The sequence below is a fragment of the Mobula birostris genome, chromosome 4 (genome assembly GCF_030028105.1).
Source record: "Mobula birostris isolate sMobBir1 chromosome 4, sMobBir1.hap1, whole genome shotgun sequence".
NCBI lineage: Eukaryota > Metazoa > Chordata > Chondrichthyes > Myliobatiformes > Myliobatidae > Mobula > Mobula birostris.
Genome location: NC_092373.1, coordinates 202,034,719 through 202,051,708, shown reverse-complemented (window position 1 = coordinate 202,051,708; position 16,990 = coordinate 202,034,719). Strand labels below are relative to the sequence as shown.

The following is a 16,990-nucleotide window of genomic DNA, read 5'->3' as shown; positions in this document are numbered from 1 at the left end:
ATCATCCCCCTGCTTAACAGTTGGAGAGGGGCTCTTTTCATGAAATTCTGCGCCCTTTTTTCTCCAAACATACCTTTGCTCATTTCAGGCAAAAAGTTCTATTTTAACTTCATCAGTACACAGGACTTGTTTTCAAAATGCATCAGGCTTGTTTAGATGTTCCTTTGAACCTTTTGAAGAGAACTTTTTGCCCGCAATGAGCAAAGGTATGTTTGGAGAAAAAAGGGTGCAGAACAAAGGAGAAAAGGCCTCCTTTATTCCCGCTTTTTCCCTCTTGCCAATCAGCAAGTATCCTTTTCTGTCCATGCGAGGGTCTATCCTGTAATACCATGGGCTCTTATCTTGTTAAGCAGCCTCATATGAGGCACCTTCTCAAAGACCTTCTTAAGATCCAAGTAAACAACATCCATTGACTATAAGAGGAAACCGGAGCACCCAGAGGAAATGCACACAGTCACAGGGAGAAGGCACAAACTCCTTACAGGTGGCACTGGAATTGAACACCAAACTCCAGTGCCCCCAGCTGTGAAAGTATCGCTAACCGCCCTGATGAAGGGTCTCGGCACAGAACATCATCAGTTTATTCCTCTCCACAGATACTGCCTGAACTCATGAGATCCTCCAGCATTTTGTGTCTCGCACCATACCGCTGTGACAAAATAACAGATTTCCCAAAAAATGCTAGTGATAATCAATTTTTGTTTTATAGTTGCCTTGGTGCTAGGTGACACTGCATTCAAACTGCTGCTGATGGTCTCCACAATAAACATCCTTACCTCGTCTGTGGCCGAATTAATAACAGGATTAATGGGCCGAGTGGAAGTCAAGGGCTCAATGCTCTGATATGTGTGTACATACCTCTCATGTGACAGAATACTTTAACTCACCAACGAGGAATATCCGGCGATCCTATCCTATTGTACTCCATATCACAGGCAATAATCTATACCACTGGAGAGGTTAACAATCTGCTGCCTCTATGCGTTGTTGCAAGGTTGAACAGTAGCAATGGATTTGTTTTCTTCAGTCTTCTGGTGTTTGCAGTTAGCCAGTAAATTCCCCGCTCTTGTTTTAACGGTCTCAAGAAGTTCACTGCCTTGTTCCAAAGGAGAAATGGTACTTTTCTTTCAATTGCTTGCACGCACACACACACACACACACACACACACACACTCTCTCTCTCTCTCTCTCTCTCACTCACTCCAGACAATCGATCCTGCTCTCTCAGATATGCTAATCAACAAAAGCTGGGAAGGTCACAAAGGCATCTTGGCCGAACTCACTCAACACAGCTCCCACGCAAAAGCAAACTGCCCTCGTCACAAATGTGTCCTCAATTGGCAACACACTGAGGAAGTCATCGATATCGAGGGCTGCAAACAGTTACACAATAGACACTGCAGAGCGCCAGCACTAATAACAATAAACTACAGTTTGATGTCTTTATACACATGGGAAAATTGAATCAGCCTCACTGATTCATACTGACAAAAGATGACAGGTCACGGAGATAAAATTAAAATCAAACCAGATCACAAAGTAACAATCAAGTTCGAGTCAAAATTTATTATCATCTGACTGTATAATCAAATGAAACAACATTCCTCCAGACCACGGTGCACCCACAAAACATATACCACACACAGCACGTAAAACAAAATAAGTTCATAAAGTATAATTCAAAGTGTATGTTATATCTGAGGCCTCCATTGATCAGGGTCAACCATGGATGTTGCATCCCAGCTGTCTAGATATGCAAGCCAAGTAGGTAGGTACAATATGGAGTGCAAGCTGATGCCCATGTAGCAAATTGCCCCTCTCCATGCATCTGATGAACCCAAAGGAATGGTAGAGACCCATACTGTTTTTCAGCAGCAGCGTCGCAGGAGTTGCCAGTCAGCATTGGACTCAACGTAGCACTGCCTTAAGGTCTCCAGCTCCAGATTTATTCCTCGAGGTTTTCTGTCGAAGCCTTCCCCGTGAGTGGGTAAAGCCACAAGGCAACGGAAGTTTGAGATCAGAGTTTTCCTTCTCCGAGATGAGCAGCCAACCACAGCTGACAAGCCCCTTTTGCCTGAAGCATGTAGCGTGCAGCACAGGTAAACAGTAAACAGCTCGCTGTCCTACTGACGAGACCTCAGTGGTGGCAGAGTATTCATTAATCTCAAAGCCTGAGGGAAGTAACCATTACCCAGTCCGGCAGTCCTCGTCCTAATGCTTCTGTACTTCCTTCCTTTGACAGACAAAGAGATTATGGGATGGATGGTAGGAATCCTCAACAATGTTTCTGGCCCTTCATCTACAATGCTCCCAGTAAATTTGAGTTACAGTGATAAACTCACTGTATTATATCATACAGTGCAGGAGGTTATTTGGTTGAGTATACTTAGTCTGGCTCTTTGAAAGAGTTGCCCAGCTATTTTCTACCCTCTTAAATGAATTACTTTTCCCTTCAACAACATACAATTAGCTTTTAAGGTTACAATTGAAACTGCTACCATCATAAGACAATAATGAGGTGTAAAGCACTCCTGCCTTCTGCTAGCCTGCAGGTCACCCTTGGGTAAAGTGTAGCAACTACTTTGCCCACAATCATGGCCACATGAAGCCATAGGAGCAGGCGGTGGATGGTCTTATGAGCAGCTGGTGCAGATCACAAGTCCTGGTTAAGTGGTCACTGACGCCAGATAGACAATGTCTAAAGAGTATTGATAGTGGCTGGGGTCACCCATCTTCTAAAGACACTGCCAGAAGATGACAATGGCAAACCACTCCTGTAGCAAAATTTGACAAAAACATTCATGGTTGTTGAAAGACCATGATTGCCCATGTAATACGACACGCCACATAATGATGATGCATAGAAGACTATAAATCATAAGAGCAGAATTGTTTTCTTCCCTTCTGCCATCAGATTTCTGAACTATTGAACACTACCCCACTATTTTGCACAGCTGATCTGATTAATACATTTCTTATTGAAACTTATCGTTTTATATGTATTTCTGCACCTTACTTCTGTCGTAAAATAACAATATTCACAATGTGCATCAGTGATAATAAACCTGATTCTGACTCAGCAAAATTATTCTGCTATTTTATACCCCGCATTGATAAAAGTTTCAAAACACTCAGGTTCTCAATTAAAACGAAAAGATTATGAGAGGCACAGACAGAGTAACACTGCCTGTAACTTCTTCTAGGGTCATAAGGCCTAAAGTCGTTTGAGGTGAGACGATTCAAAGGAGACAAGATGGGGAATTTTTTTACAGAGCCTGATGGATGCCTGGAATTGCTAGAGGTGGCAGTGGAGGCAAATATTTTACAGGCATTTTAAGTGGCTCTTAGGCACATGAACGTGATATGGGCATTGTATAGACAGAAGGGATTTGGTTACTTAGGCATCTAATTAATAGTTTAATTAATTTAATTCTATATGTGAAAGACTCGCATAATTTTGCACTTTTCACAGTGTCCCAAAATATTCCTCACACACCCCAGACATTCTCTCTTCTGCCATCTCCTGTCAGGCAGAAGATGCAAAGACTTGAAAGCACATACCATGAGGCTCAAGATTAGCTTCTACAACCTGCCGTTATTAAACTCCAGAGGGGACCTTTTATATGCTGCCCCAATTTACCTCACCAAAGCCCTTGCACTTTATTTGTCTCCCTGCACTGCACTTTATATTCTGCACCCTTTTTACTAGCTTGAAGTACTTATGTTTGGTATGATCTGTCTCAATGGCACACAGTGAACAGTGCAGTAGATGAACAGGCCCTACAGCCCACAATGTTATGCCAAACCAATTCAATTAGTAATGAAATAGCCAACTACACCAATCCCTTCTGCCTACACAATGAAGTACACATTAAAGCTTTTCACTGCAATTCGACTCCCCACATGATAATATTAATAAATCAATAAACATTAGTCACTAAACTGCCAAATGCAGCCTGTAATACATTGCAGGAAACAGTAGTCAATTTGCACACAAGCTCCCATAAACACAGGTAATAATAATCACATCATCGCCTTCTGGAAATGCTGTTTGAGGAGTAAAGATTGGCCAGCGTTCTTCACTGCCCTTTTTCAAAATAATGCCACGGAATCTTCTACAGGCACAGTATGACAATTGAGATTTAATTTAAAGTACAAAATCCAAAAATAAAAATTTATTATCGGAGTACATGTATGTACCATATACCACTATGAGAATAATTTTCTTGCAGGCATTTACAAGAAAGATATACAAAAGAATTTACAAAAAACTGTACATAAACAAGCAATCAATCTGCAGAAGATGATAAATTGGGTAATGAAAAGAATACGAGAAGACAAGTTATAAAGTGTCCTTGACAGTGAGTCTGTAGGTTGTGGAATCAGAGTTATGGTGAGTGAAGTTGTCTACACCGGTTCAAGAGCCTGATGATTGTAGGGTAATAACTGTATCTGAACCTGGTGGTGAGGGACCTAAAGCTTCCGTACTTTCTTCCCATGGTAGCAGTGAGAAGAGAACATGGCCTGGATGGTGGGGGTTCTTGACGATGGATGATGCTTTCTTGTGGCAGCACTCCTTGTAACGTCTCATCTTGAAGGATCAATCGAATCTTCCTTTTTTCTGTGGATAAAGCTCCTGCCTTTTCTAACCTCGCCACACATCAGGTCTCAAGTATCCATCTCATAAATCTCTGACAAGCACCCTGCTGCCACCCAGCACACATGTACTCCTTGTCTGAATGCCCTGCCACCTACCCCCACCTCCATCACCACCCCTCTCCCCTCCACACTCCGACACACACTCTCATCCTGTAATGGTCACTGTTGTATCTTTCATTGCTGCTGTTTCACATATTTATACAACTGCTTGTTTATTACAATAGTGTCAGTAACATTATACTGTCTTACAAAAATATGCACCTCGCACTTTATGTCAACCTGTCAACCTTCAGGCCGACACACACAAAATACTGGAGCAGCTCAGAAGGTCCATCTATGAAAAGGAATAAACATTTCACATTTCCAGCCAGCACTCCAGCATTCTGTGCATGTTACTCTGGATTTCAGCATCTGCCGAATCTCTTATGTTTATAATCTTCTCACCATGCCACTCAGGAGCTTGTGTTTATATTATTTTGTGACCGGATATGCTGGATTGTACCAATATGTGTGGTGTCTGACTATATGTCCGTGTTCTGCATCTTGGCCCCAGAGGAACAATGTTTCGGTGAGTTCACACGTGTGAATGGTTGAATGACAATACATTTGAATTTCATCTTAATACGTCAGTGAGGTGGTGATCTCTTTAAACTCACCCAGCAGAAGGCAAAGGCAAACCACTGCTGTAACTTGTCACGAACATGATTTCCCAGTAAGTCAGAGCAGCGTGCAGGGAAATTGTCTGCCAACTGGAAATTCCAGATGCGACCTAACGACGACGATAATAAACCTAATTCTGACATGGAACAAGGAGTCATTCTGTCATTACAACCCAACAAGTCCTGCCTTTCTGTCTTTTGCCTGACTCCGAAATCCCAGTCTGCAGGATCACATCTTTCGTTCTGTGTTGTCAGTGCCCATTAAGTAACAAAACCTCTGGTTGTTCTCCCTCCTTCCTGCTGCAGAATGTTCTGCACCGGACGTGAGACATCCTTGATTCTGGCTCCAGAAGGCAGCACATCATTCTGGATTCTTACTCTTGGCTAATTTGAGCTGTACAACATGGTCTTTGTGTTTTAGAAATGTCATTTTAGCACCATCTTGAGGTAGGAAGACAGATTTAGGGTGAGAGGTACATGCACTTTCACATCTGCCCCGGATTGCTATAACATTGTACAAAAGGAAGCTGGTGTAATTTTAAACACAGGAGAAATTGTGACAACAGAGTTGGCTAAATAAAATACAACTGATAAGATCCTCAATTTAACTGGCTGCAAGGTTTACAAGGATGTTGCCGGGACTTGAGAAACTGAGTTACAGAAAAAGGTTGAATAGGTTAGGACTTTATTCCCTGGAGCGTAGAAGAACGAGGGGAGATTTGACAGAGGTATATAAAATTATGATGGGTATAGATAGAGTGAATGCAAGCAGGCTTTTTTCACTGAGGCTAGGGAAGAAAAAAACCAGAGGACATGGGTTAAGGGTAAAGGGGGAAAAGTTTAAAGGGAACATTGGGGGGGGGCTTCCTCACACAGAGAGTGGTGGGAGTGTGGAATGAACTGCCAGATGAAGTGGTAAATGCGGGCTCACTTTTAACATTTAAGAAAAATTTGGACAGGTACATGGATGAGAGGTGTATGGAGGGATATGGTCCGTGTGCAGGTCAGTGGGACTAGGCAGAAAAATGGTTCGGCACAGCCAAGAAGGTCCAAAAAGCCTGTTTCTGTGCTGTAATGTTCTATGGTTTTATCATCATCTGGTTTGGGGGCGGGGGGGCACTGCACAGGATCAAAATAAGCAGCAAAAAGTTGTAAACTCGGTCCGCTCCATCATCTTCCAGGACATCTTCAAAAGTCAATGCCTCAAAAAGACAGCATCCATCATTAAGGACCCCCATCACCCAGGACATGCTCTCTTTTCATTGCTACCATTAACGAGGTGGTACAGGAGCCTGAAAACAAAACAAACACACACACACACACACACACACAATTTCAGGAACAGCTCCTTCCCCTCTACCATCAGATTTCTGAATGGGCAATGAACCCATGAACACTTCCACTGTAATTTTTCCGTTTTTTTAGCACTACTTATTTATTTTTTGATATATATTTATTTTAATTTATAGATTTTATTACTATATATTGCAATGACCTGCTGCTGCAAAAGAACAAACTTCAGGATATATTCTGGTGTTATCAAACCTGATTCTGATTGTGATCTTGAAATGAGACTGTCAAAAGGGTACACGCAGCAGGTCAAGTTTGTACCATCCCCACCTACTACCATTCTTGTAGGACTCAGTCACTTAACTATCAAACTCCATGGAAAATAGTACAAAGCAATGCAACACAAGCTTAACGTCACTCTATAGTGTCGTAGCTAGTGTAATGCTTTAAAGTGCCTGCGACCCACTTTCAATTCCTGCTGCTGTCTGTAAAGAGTTTGTGTGTTCTCCCCATGATTGCATGGGGTTCTTCCAGGGGCTCCAGACCATTCCGGCTGACCGGAAGTGCACTGAGAGCGGTAAGCGTAAAGGAGTTGGGTGCTTACTGTTCTGGTTAACAACAGGTGGTGCAATCCGGGTCATATTACGATCAAGGAACGTGTTTGTAGACCGGATATTGAACTTTTTACTGTTGGACTTCGGCCATATTCCACCGAGATACAACACTGGGCGGCACGGGAGGTTGTTCCTGCCTGTGGCCATCGAAAGTGCAGCTCCTCCTGTGGAGGGTCAGACACCCTGAGCTGATAGACTGGTCCTGGACTTATTTTCCATCTGGCATAGTTTGCATTTTGTTGTTTGATTGTTCGTGGTTTTTGTATTGCTATATTTACGCTCTATTCTTGGTTGGTGTGGCTGTAACGAAACCCAATCTCCCTCGGGATTAATAAAGTATATCTATCTATCTATCTATCTATCTATCTATTTCCTCTCACATTCTAAAGACCTACAGGTCACATGGCTGTAACTGGGTGGTGCGGACTCATTGGGTCAGAAGGACCTATTACTGTACTGTATCTCTTAGGGAAAAAAATAACACTGGGTAATCAGTTACTAACTCTAGCAGAGCTGCATCATGCACTACATAGAAGGCACAGCAGCAATTCTACTTTCCTAGAAGTCTGTGCAGATTCAGCATGTCATCTAAAAGTTTGACAAACATCTATAGATGCACAGTGGAGAGTATCCTGATCATAATCTGATGTATATACACCAATCCGCTTGAACAGAAAAGCCTACAAAAAGTGGTGGATACAGCCCAGTGCATCACAGGAAAAGCCCTCCCCGCCACGGAGCACATCTACAAGGGGCACTGCCGCCACAAGAAAGCAGCATCCATCATCAAGGACCCACACCATCCAGGCTGTGCTCTCTTCTCGCTGCTGCCATCAGGTAGGAGGTACAGAAGCCTCAAGTCCCACACCACCAGATTCAGGGACAGTTATCCATCGGGCTTCTAAACCAGAGTGGGTAGCTTCACTCAGCTCAATTCTGAACTGATTCCAAGGTTTGTGGACTCACTTTCAAGGGGTCCACAACTCATGTCCTCAGTATTATTTATTTTATATTGTATTTTCACAGTTTGTCTTCTTTTGCACCTTGGTGTTTGTCTATCATTGTGTGTATTTCTCATTGATTCTATTGTACTTCTTTGTTCCACTGTGAATGCCTGCTGGAAAATGAACCTTGGGGTAGCATTTATTTATCTATTATCGAGATGCAGTGCAGAGTAAACCCTTCTGACAACTTTGAGCCACAGCACCCAGCAACCCCCCAATTTAAACCTAGCCTCACCACAGGACAATTTACAATGACCAATTAACCTAACTGGTATATCTTTGGACTGTGGGAGGAAATCAGAGCACCTGGAGGAAACCTACACGGTCACAGAGAGAACATATGAACTCCTTACAGACAGGAGCAGATTTGAACTCAGGTCACTGGTACTGTAGAACGTTATGCTAACCACTAAATTACCATATATGGTGCATGCTTACTTTGAACTGCATCAATAATTTCACAGAGTTAACTCTCAGTAGTGCTTACAAGCCTTGGGTTACATACAAACAGCTTACAAACTGCTGATTAACAGCATCATCCTATCGTGAAAATCTAACTGGAAGACAGATGCAGTAACTCTTGGCTGTCAAATTAGTACTTTTCTGAGAGGAAAAAGAACGCCTAAAATGAGCCAACACGGCTGGTTAACAAGACCAAAGACAAGGGTCAGGAAGATTTCAGGTTCACTCTTATAAATCCCTCATCCTCAAAAAATTGTTAAAGCAATTACATTGAGCCTCTAACACATGGGATCCCAACCATTTTATATCATGGACCAATGCCATTAAGCAAGGCGTCCGTGGACCAAGGTTGGAAATGTCTGCTCTAACATAAGAAAGCAATTTAAAACAGTATTGTAGGAGTATAATACCAAACAAACCAACGGTAAAATGAGATTGATATACAAGAAAAGACAACAAAGGTTGAATTTTAATGAACATACATGGGTAGAGAAAATATAAACACAAGCGATTCTGAAGATGGTGGAAATCCCAAGCAACGTGCACAAAATACTGGAAGAACTCAGCAGGTCAGGTGGTATCAATGGGTCGCAGTTCAAAACATCAACTGTTTATTCATTTCCACAGATCTGCTGAATTCCTCCAGTATGTTGTGTGTGTTACTCTCAGTAGAGAAGGGTAGATGCATCCATACTGGCTAAACTGCCAAACCTACAGGAATCAATATATCCCAGAATCAGTATTCATATCACCTAGTCATGTTACCCCGAGGAAAAGACTGTTACCATCCTCCTTATCTATGCCTCTCAGAATTTAAGGATGCTCTTCATTCTCCTATGTTCCAAAGAATTAAGACCTAGCCTGGCCAACCTCTCCCTATAGCTTAAGCCTTCCAGTCCTAGCAACATCCCTTTTAAATCTTCTCTGAACTCTTTCCAATGTAAGTACAATTTCTAAAATAGGGCAAACAAAACTCCAAGTGCACAGTACTCCAAGTGCAGCCTTACCAACAGTCCCAAGTTCTGCACTCAATACCCTGATTGAGAAGGGCCAGCATGCTAAAGAACTTTTTCCACCATCTTGTCTACCTTCAACAAACTATGGATTCATATTCCTAGATCCCTCTGTTCCATTACACTCCCTGTGCTCTACCATCCATTGCACAAGTCCTATGCAGGTTTGACTTTTCAAACTGCATCACGTCGCACTTATCTATAGTGAAATCCATTTGCCATTTCTTGGCCCACTTCCATAACTGATCAAGATCCCCCCTGTAGTAAACACACCTAATTTCATGATGAAGACAATAAAATTAAATGCTCATTTGGTGAAGTCAAATGCAGCTCAGCTTGAGAGAAATGTTGGTGACGAGAGAGAGAGACATTAGAAAGGCTTTGACGAAGTCCCACATGGGAGTCTGGCAGTAACAGAACTAGATAGGTCAACGGGTCTGTTTCAGTGCTGTAGTGCTCAATGACAGCACTGAGATGGAGGTGGATCAAAAGGTTATTCAAAATCTTGACCAACCAACATATGCTGGAAGAACTCAGCAAGTCAGGCAGCATGTATGGAGGAAAATGAACAGTCAACATTTCGAGCTGAGACACTTCATGAGGGATCATTGACGCCACAGAAGCTAAGTTTCTCCAGCCTTTTGTGTGTGTTGTGCAGGGTTATATCAAGTGTTCATATAGCTGAACTAGAGATCTGTGAAGTTGGAGAACAACCAAAGAAACATCCATGGAGATAAGGACCTTCCTGATTTAACAGTCAATTTACACTCTGGTCTTGATTCACTATGAAGAAGTCAAAGTCAATGTAAATTTATTATCAAAATATGTACATGTCACCACACACTACCTTCAGATTCATTTCCTTTCAGGCATTTACAGGAAAGAAATACAATAGAACTTTTGAAAAACTATACAGTACATAAACAACTTCTGACAAACATCCAATGTGCAAAAGAAGACAAGTCATGCAGATAATAAAAAAGTAAACAAATAATACTGAGAACATGAGTTGTAGACCTCGAAAATAAGCCCATAGATTGTGCAGTCAGTTTAGTGTTGAGGTGAGTGAAGCTATCTATGCTGGTTTAGAAGCCTGATGGTTGAGAAGAAATAACTGTTTCTGAAACCTGGTGATGTGGGACCTGAGGCTCTTGTACCTCCTGCCCAATGGCAGGAGCAAGAAGAGAACATGGCCTGGATGATGGGGTTTCTGATGGTGGTCGCTGCTTTCTCGCAACAGCACTCCATGTAGAAGTATAAAGTATAAAGTATACTCAATGGTGGGGAGGAACTTTACCCATGATGGACTGGGTCATATCCACTATTTTTTGTAGATTTTCTGTTCCCCAGCGTTGGTGTTTCCACAGCAAACTGTGATGCAACCACTCAGGATGCTGACCAAGTAAACAACGTTCCAGGAACTTTCTGTCAAAAGGATCAAATCATTTACATATCATAAGGACTAAATCAAAATTGTTGTGGAAACAGCCTGCAGAGAGACTTAGATAGTTCAGGGGAATGGGCAAAGAAGTGGCAAATGAAATACAATGTTGGGAAATGTATTGTCATGCACTTGGATGGAAGAAATAAACAGACAGACTATTATTTAGATGGGGAGAGAATTCAAAACGCACAGGCGCAAAGGGACTTGGGAGTCCTTGTGCAGGATATCCTAAAGGTTAACCCCCAGGGTAAGTCAGTGGTGAAGAAGGCGAACGCAACGTTGGCATTCATTTCTACAGGTATAGAATATAAGAAAAGGGATGTAATGTTGAGGCTCTATAAGGCACTCGTGAGAACACACTTGGAATATTGTGTGCAGTTTTGGGCTCCTTATTTTAGAAAGGACATACCGACACTGGAGAAGGTTCAGAGAAGATTCATGAGAATGATTCCAGGAATGAAAGGGTTACCGTATGAGGAACGTTTGGCAGCTCTTGGGTTATATTCCCTGGAGTTCAGGAGAATGAGGAGGCATCCCATAGAAACATTCTGAATGTTAAAAGGTCTGAACAGATTAGATATGGCAAAGTTATTTCCCATGGTAGGGAAGTCTAGGACAAGAGGGCACAAGTTCAGGATTGAAGGACGTCCATTTAGAACAGAGATACGGAGATATTAATTTAGTCAGAGGGTGGTAAATCTGGAATTTGTTGCCACGAGCGACTGTGGAGGCCAAGTCATTGGGTGCATTTAAGGTGGAGATAGATAGGTTCTTGATTAGCCAGGGCATCAAAGGGTATGGGGAGAAGGCAGGGGAGTGAGGATGACGAGAAGAATTGGATCAGCCCATGATTGAATGGCGGAGCAGACTCGATGGGCTGAATGGCCTACTTCTGCTCCTATGTCTTATGGTCTTATGGTCTTAAAATAAATACTTATTAGGACTTTAGTCTTCATTGTCTACGTCATCATAACATTTGGCACTTGGCTATTCCAAAGAAACTACAAGGTATCTAATGGTCATATAAATCTTCTGCTCAATTAGTCTGTATTAGTTTCAACAGGGAACATTGCCCACATTCCCCAACTATAAGACTGAAATAGAGCCAATTGTCTTTGCTATTAAATAGTAATGACCTCCAAAGAAGAAAACTTGCTGTCCTTACACAATATAGTACTGTGTGTAACTCCAACTCTTAAATATCCTCTAAAGAGACCAAGCATCCATTATCAAACACCACCACCATCCAGGCCATGCCCTCTTCCCGCTACTACCATCAAGCAGGAGATACAACTTGTGTCCCACACCACCAGGTTCGGGAACAGTTATCACACTCCAACCATCAGGCTCCTGAACCAGCGTGGATAACTTCACTCACCTCTACCTGATTCCACAGCCTGAAGACTCACTTTCAAGGACTCTTTATAACTCATGTCCTGATTATTATTTTCAATAGCACAGTTTGTCTTTTTCACATTGGTGTTTGTAAATCTTTGTCTATTACATATAGTTTTTCATAAAATTATACTGTATGTCTTCTTTCCCCTATAAATGTCTGCAAGAAAATGAACCTCAAGGTAGTACAAGGTAATAAATTTATTTTGAACTTTGAACTCAGTTGTCAGGAGTTCTGCCATTTACATTTTTCTACCATGGCTACCAAGACCGAATGGCCTTATTCTAAATATATACCACATATTCCATCATCTGCTCATTTAGATGAAAGGGTAGCATGGTAGTATAATGCTTCACAGCACCAGCAAACGAGGTTCCATTCCCGGCAATTTCCGCAAGGAGTTTGTACGTCCTTCCCGTAACTGCAGGGGTTTCCTCTCACAGTTGAAAGACGCACCAGTTAGTAAGTGAATTGGTCATTTTAAATTGTCCTGCGATTAAGCTAGGATGATACTGATGGGCTGCTAGGCAGCAAGACACATTGGGCCGGAAGAGCCAATTCTGTGCTGTATCTCTAAATAATTGAAATAATCTGTACCCCAATTTCAATACAGCACCTTAAAGGCTGATTTATACTTCTGCGTAGGCTCTACACCGTAGCCTACGCTGCTGTGAGCATTTATACTTGTGCGTTGGTGTGTCTTCGTCACTCTGCAATTCATCGCCAAAACAGTAGTTGGCGGTGGGGTTTCTATGTCACTGCGTTGAGTTTCTTCATGTTGAGTTTCTTTGTGTACTCAAACAATGGCGACTGAAACTGAGCGTATCATGTTGGAGCAACACACATCGAAGTTGCTGGTGAACGCAGCAGGCCAGGCAGCATCTCTAGGAAGAGGTACAGTCGACGTTTCAGGCTGAGACCCTTCGTCAGGACTAACTGAAGGAAAAGTTAGTAAGAGATTTGAAAGTGGGAGGGGGAGCGGGAGATCCAAAATTATAGGAGAAGACAGGAGGGGGAGGGATGGAGCCAAGAGCTGGACAGGTGATTGGCAAAGGGGATATGAGAGGATCATGGGACAGGAGGCCCAGGGAGAAAGACAAGGGAGGAGGGAAAGCCCAGAGGATGGGCAAGGGGTATAGTCAGAGGGACAGAGGGAGAAAAAGGAGAGAAAGAATGTGTGTATAAAAATAAATAACGGATGGGGTACGAGGGGGAGGTGGGGCATTAGTGGAAGTTAGAGAAGTCAATGTTCATGCCATCAGGTTGGAGGCTACCCAGATGGAATATAAGGTGTTGTTCCTCCAACCTGCGTGTGGCTTCATCTTTACAGTAGAGGAGGCCGCGGATAGACATCTCAGGATGGGAATGGGATGTGGAATTAAAATGTGTGGCCACTGGGAGATCCTGCTTTCTCTGGCGGACAAAGCGTAGGTGTTCAGCAAAGCGGTCTCTCAGTCTGCGTCAGGTCTCGCCACCCCACTAGGAGTAGAGTTCCCCTGGTCCTCACCTACCACCCCACCAGCCTCCAGGTCCAACATATTATTCTCCGTAACTTCCGCCACCTCCAAAAGGATCCCACCACTAAGCACATCTTTCCCTCCCTCCCCCCTCTGCTTTCCGCAGGGATCAGTCCCTTCGCGACTCCCTTGTCCATTCGTCCCCTCCATCCCTCCCCACTGATCTCCCTCCTGGCACTTATCCTTGTAAGCGGAACAAGTGCTACACATGCCCTTACACTTCCTCCCTTACCACCATTCAGGGCTCCAGACAGTCCTTCCAGGTGAGGCGACACTTCACCTGTGAGTTGGCTGGGGTGATATACTGCATCCGGTGCTTCCGATGTGGCCTTCTATATACTGGCGAGACCCGACGTAGACTGGGAGACCGCTTTGCTGAACACCTACACTCTGTCTGCCAGAGAAAGCAGGATCTTCCAGTGGCCACACATTTTAATTCCACATCCCACTCCCATTCTGACATGTCTATCCACGGCCTCCTCTACTGTAAAGATGAAGCCACACTCAGGTTGGAGGAACAACACCTTATATTCCGTCTGGGTAGCCTCCAACCTGATGGCATGAACATTGACTTCTCTAACTTCCGCTAATGCCCCACCTCCCCCTCATACCCCATCCGTTATTTATTTATATACACACATTCTTTCTCTCTCTCTCCTTTTTCTCCCTCTGTCCCTCTGACTATACCCCTTGCCCATCCTCTGGGTTCCCCCCCCCCTTGTCTTTCTCCCTGGGCCTCCTGTCCCATGATCCTCTCATATCCCCTTTGCCAATCACCTGTCCAGCTCTTGGCTCTATCCCTCCCCCTCCTGTCTTCTCCTATCATTTTGGATCTCCCCCTCCCCCTCTCAAATCTCTTACTAACTCTTCCTTCAGTTAGTCCTGACGAAGGGGTTCGGCCTGAAACGTCGACTGTACCTCTTCCTAGAGATGCTGCCTGGCCTGCTGCGTTCACCAGCAACTTTGATGTGTGTTGCTTGAACTTCCAGCATCTGCAGAATTCCTGTTGTTTGCATATCATCTTGGAGTTGGAGCTAATAAATGTTGAACAAGAATTACTTTCATTGAAATTACTGCAACACAGGAAAGAGAGAAGACGTCGAAGGAGATGGTGTGTTCGACCATTGAACAGATTGAGGCAGAAGGAGGGTGAATTTTCTGTGCTCGTCCGGCCACTGAGAGACATGGACGAGGAATTGCATTTCAAATATTTTCGGATGTCGGCAGGTAGATTTGATGATTTGACAGGAAGAAGCAACCGGAGCAGACCAATCACAGTTGCTGCGGTCTGCGTCGCCGTGACGCCTAGTTACATTTTTGGGGAGGTGCGCGTCAGGCTAAGGCGTTGGGATACGCAGCTACGCCGTACCTACAGCATAGATCTGACGCAGAAGTATAAATTGGCCTTTAGGTAACAAACACTTACCAACACACCCCAATCCTACCAAAATACTTCCATTAAAACTTTGTGCACCAAGCAAAAATAAAATCCATTTCTTCTATAGATGGGAAGCCATAAAATAGGACCAACTCCAGGGATGCCAATCTTTTCTATGCCACAGACCAATACCATTAAGCAAGGGGTCCATGGACCCCATGTCAGGAGCCCTAAGATTCATTCTTTACACCCCTAGAGGTATAAAGGGTGAATGGTCTTGACAAGTACAGTGACAATTGCAGGATTCAAGAGGAGGGGTTGAGCCTTTTGTATGCATTGTACAAACAACACAAAACAAATATTAGCTCTGAGAGGAGCAGTAATAAGGCTTTGGCAAAGGAAGGCTCAATTATCTGTCAAGACTTGCAAGGGTGCTATTGAAATTGCACCACAGAAACACAAGCGTACAGCTCTGCTGTCTGGCAAGTGCTGTTATTTAATCATTAGAGGAATGCAGTTGGCTCTTGGCCCATCCACCACCTCTCCTCGATGTGTGCCATCATGTTCCACTGCACTTATAGAAGCAAATAAGGATAAATGCTTGGAGATTGGTTTACAGCAGGTAAAAGAAGAACTGAATTGACTTTATTACTTACATCCTTCATATACAGGAGGAGTAAAAATCTTTACATTAAGTCTCCATCTAAATATGTAATGTGCAACTTATGATAATTTATAATAAATAGCATGTATAACAGGGCAGTCAATATAACACAGAAATACAGCTGTGTCAGCATGAGTCAAGCAGTCTGATGGCCTGGTGGAAGAAGCTGTCCTGGAGCCTGTTGGCCCTGGTTTTTATGCTGCGGTACCCTTTCCCAGATGGTAGCAGCTGGAACAGTTTGTGGTTGGGGTGACTTGGGTCTCCAATGACCTTCTGGCCTTTTTTACACACCTGTCTTTGTAAATACCATAAGACCATAAGATATAGGAGCAGAAATAGGCCATTTGGCCCATCGAGTCTGCTCCGCCATTCAATCATGGGCTAATCCAATTCTCCAGTCGTCCCCACTCCCCTGCCTTCGCCCCATACCCTTTGATGCCCTGGCTAATCAAGATCCTATCTATCTCTGCCATAAATACACCCAATGACTTGGCCTCCACAGCAGCTCATGGCAGCAAATTCCACAGATTTATTTGAATGCCCTGAACAGTGGGAAGTTCACATCTACAGATGCGCTGGGCTGTCCGCAGCACTCTCTGTAGGGTCCTGCGATTGAGGAAAGTACAGTTTCCATACCAGGCAGTGATGCAGCCAGTCAGGATGCTCTCAATCATGCCCCTATAGAAAGTTCATAGGATTTGGGGGCCCACACCAAACTTCTTCAACCGTCTAAGGTGAAAGAAGAGCTCTTGTGCCTTTTTCACCACACAGCCGGTATGCACAGACCACGTGTGATCTTCGGTGATGTTTATGCCAAGAAACTTAAAGCTGTTCACCCTCTCAACCCCAGATCCATTGATGTCAATAGGGGTTAGCCTGTCTCCATTCCT

At 43.5% G+C, this 16,990-nt stretch overlaps 1 protein-coding gene across 7 annotated transcripts in view; it reads right to left on the bottom strand.

The window, feature by feature from the left end:
* LOC140196877 (exocyst complex component 6B-like) overlaps positions 1-16,990 on the bottom strand; it is an 877,039-nt gene that overhangs the window by 845,132 nt on the left and 14,917 nt on the right. The window contains exon 1 of one of the 7 annotated variants that reach the window (XM_072256772.1): positions 888-1,273. The exons of the other annotated variants lie outside the window; for them this stretch is intronic. Within the exon in view, the coding sequence (XP_072112873.1) occupies positions 888-928 (41 nt within the window). The 5' untranslated portion in view covers positions 929-1,273. Of the gene's footprint in view, positions 1-887; positions 1,274-16,990 lie in introns of those variants that run through there. 7 annotated transcript variants of the gene reach the window in all.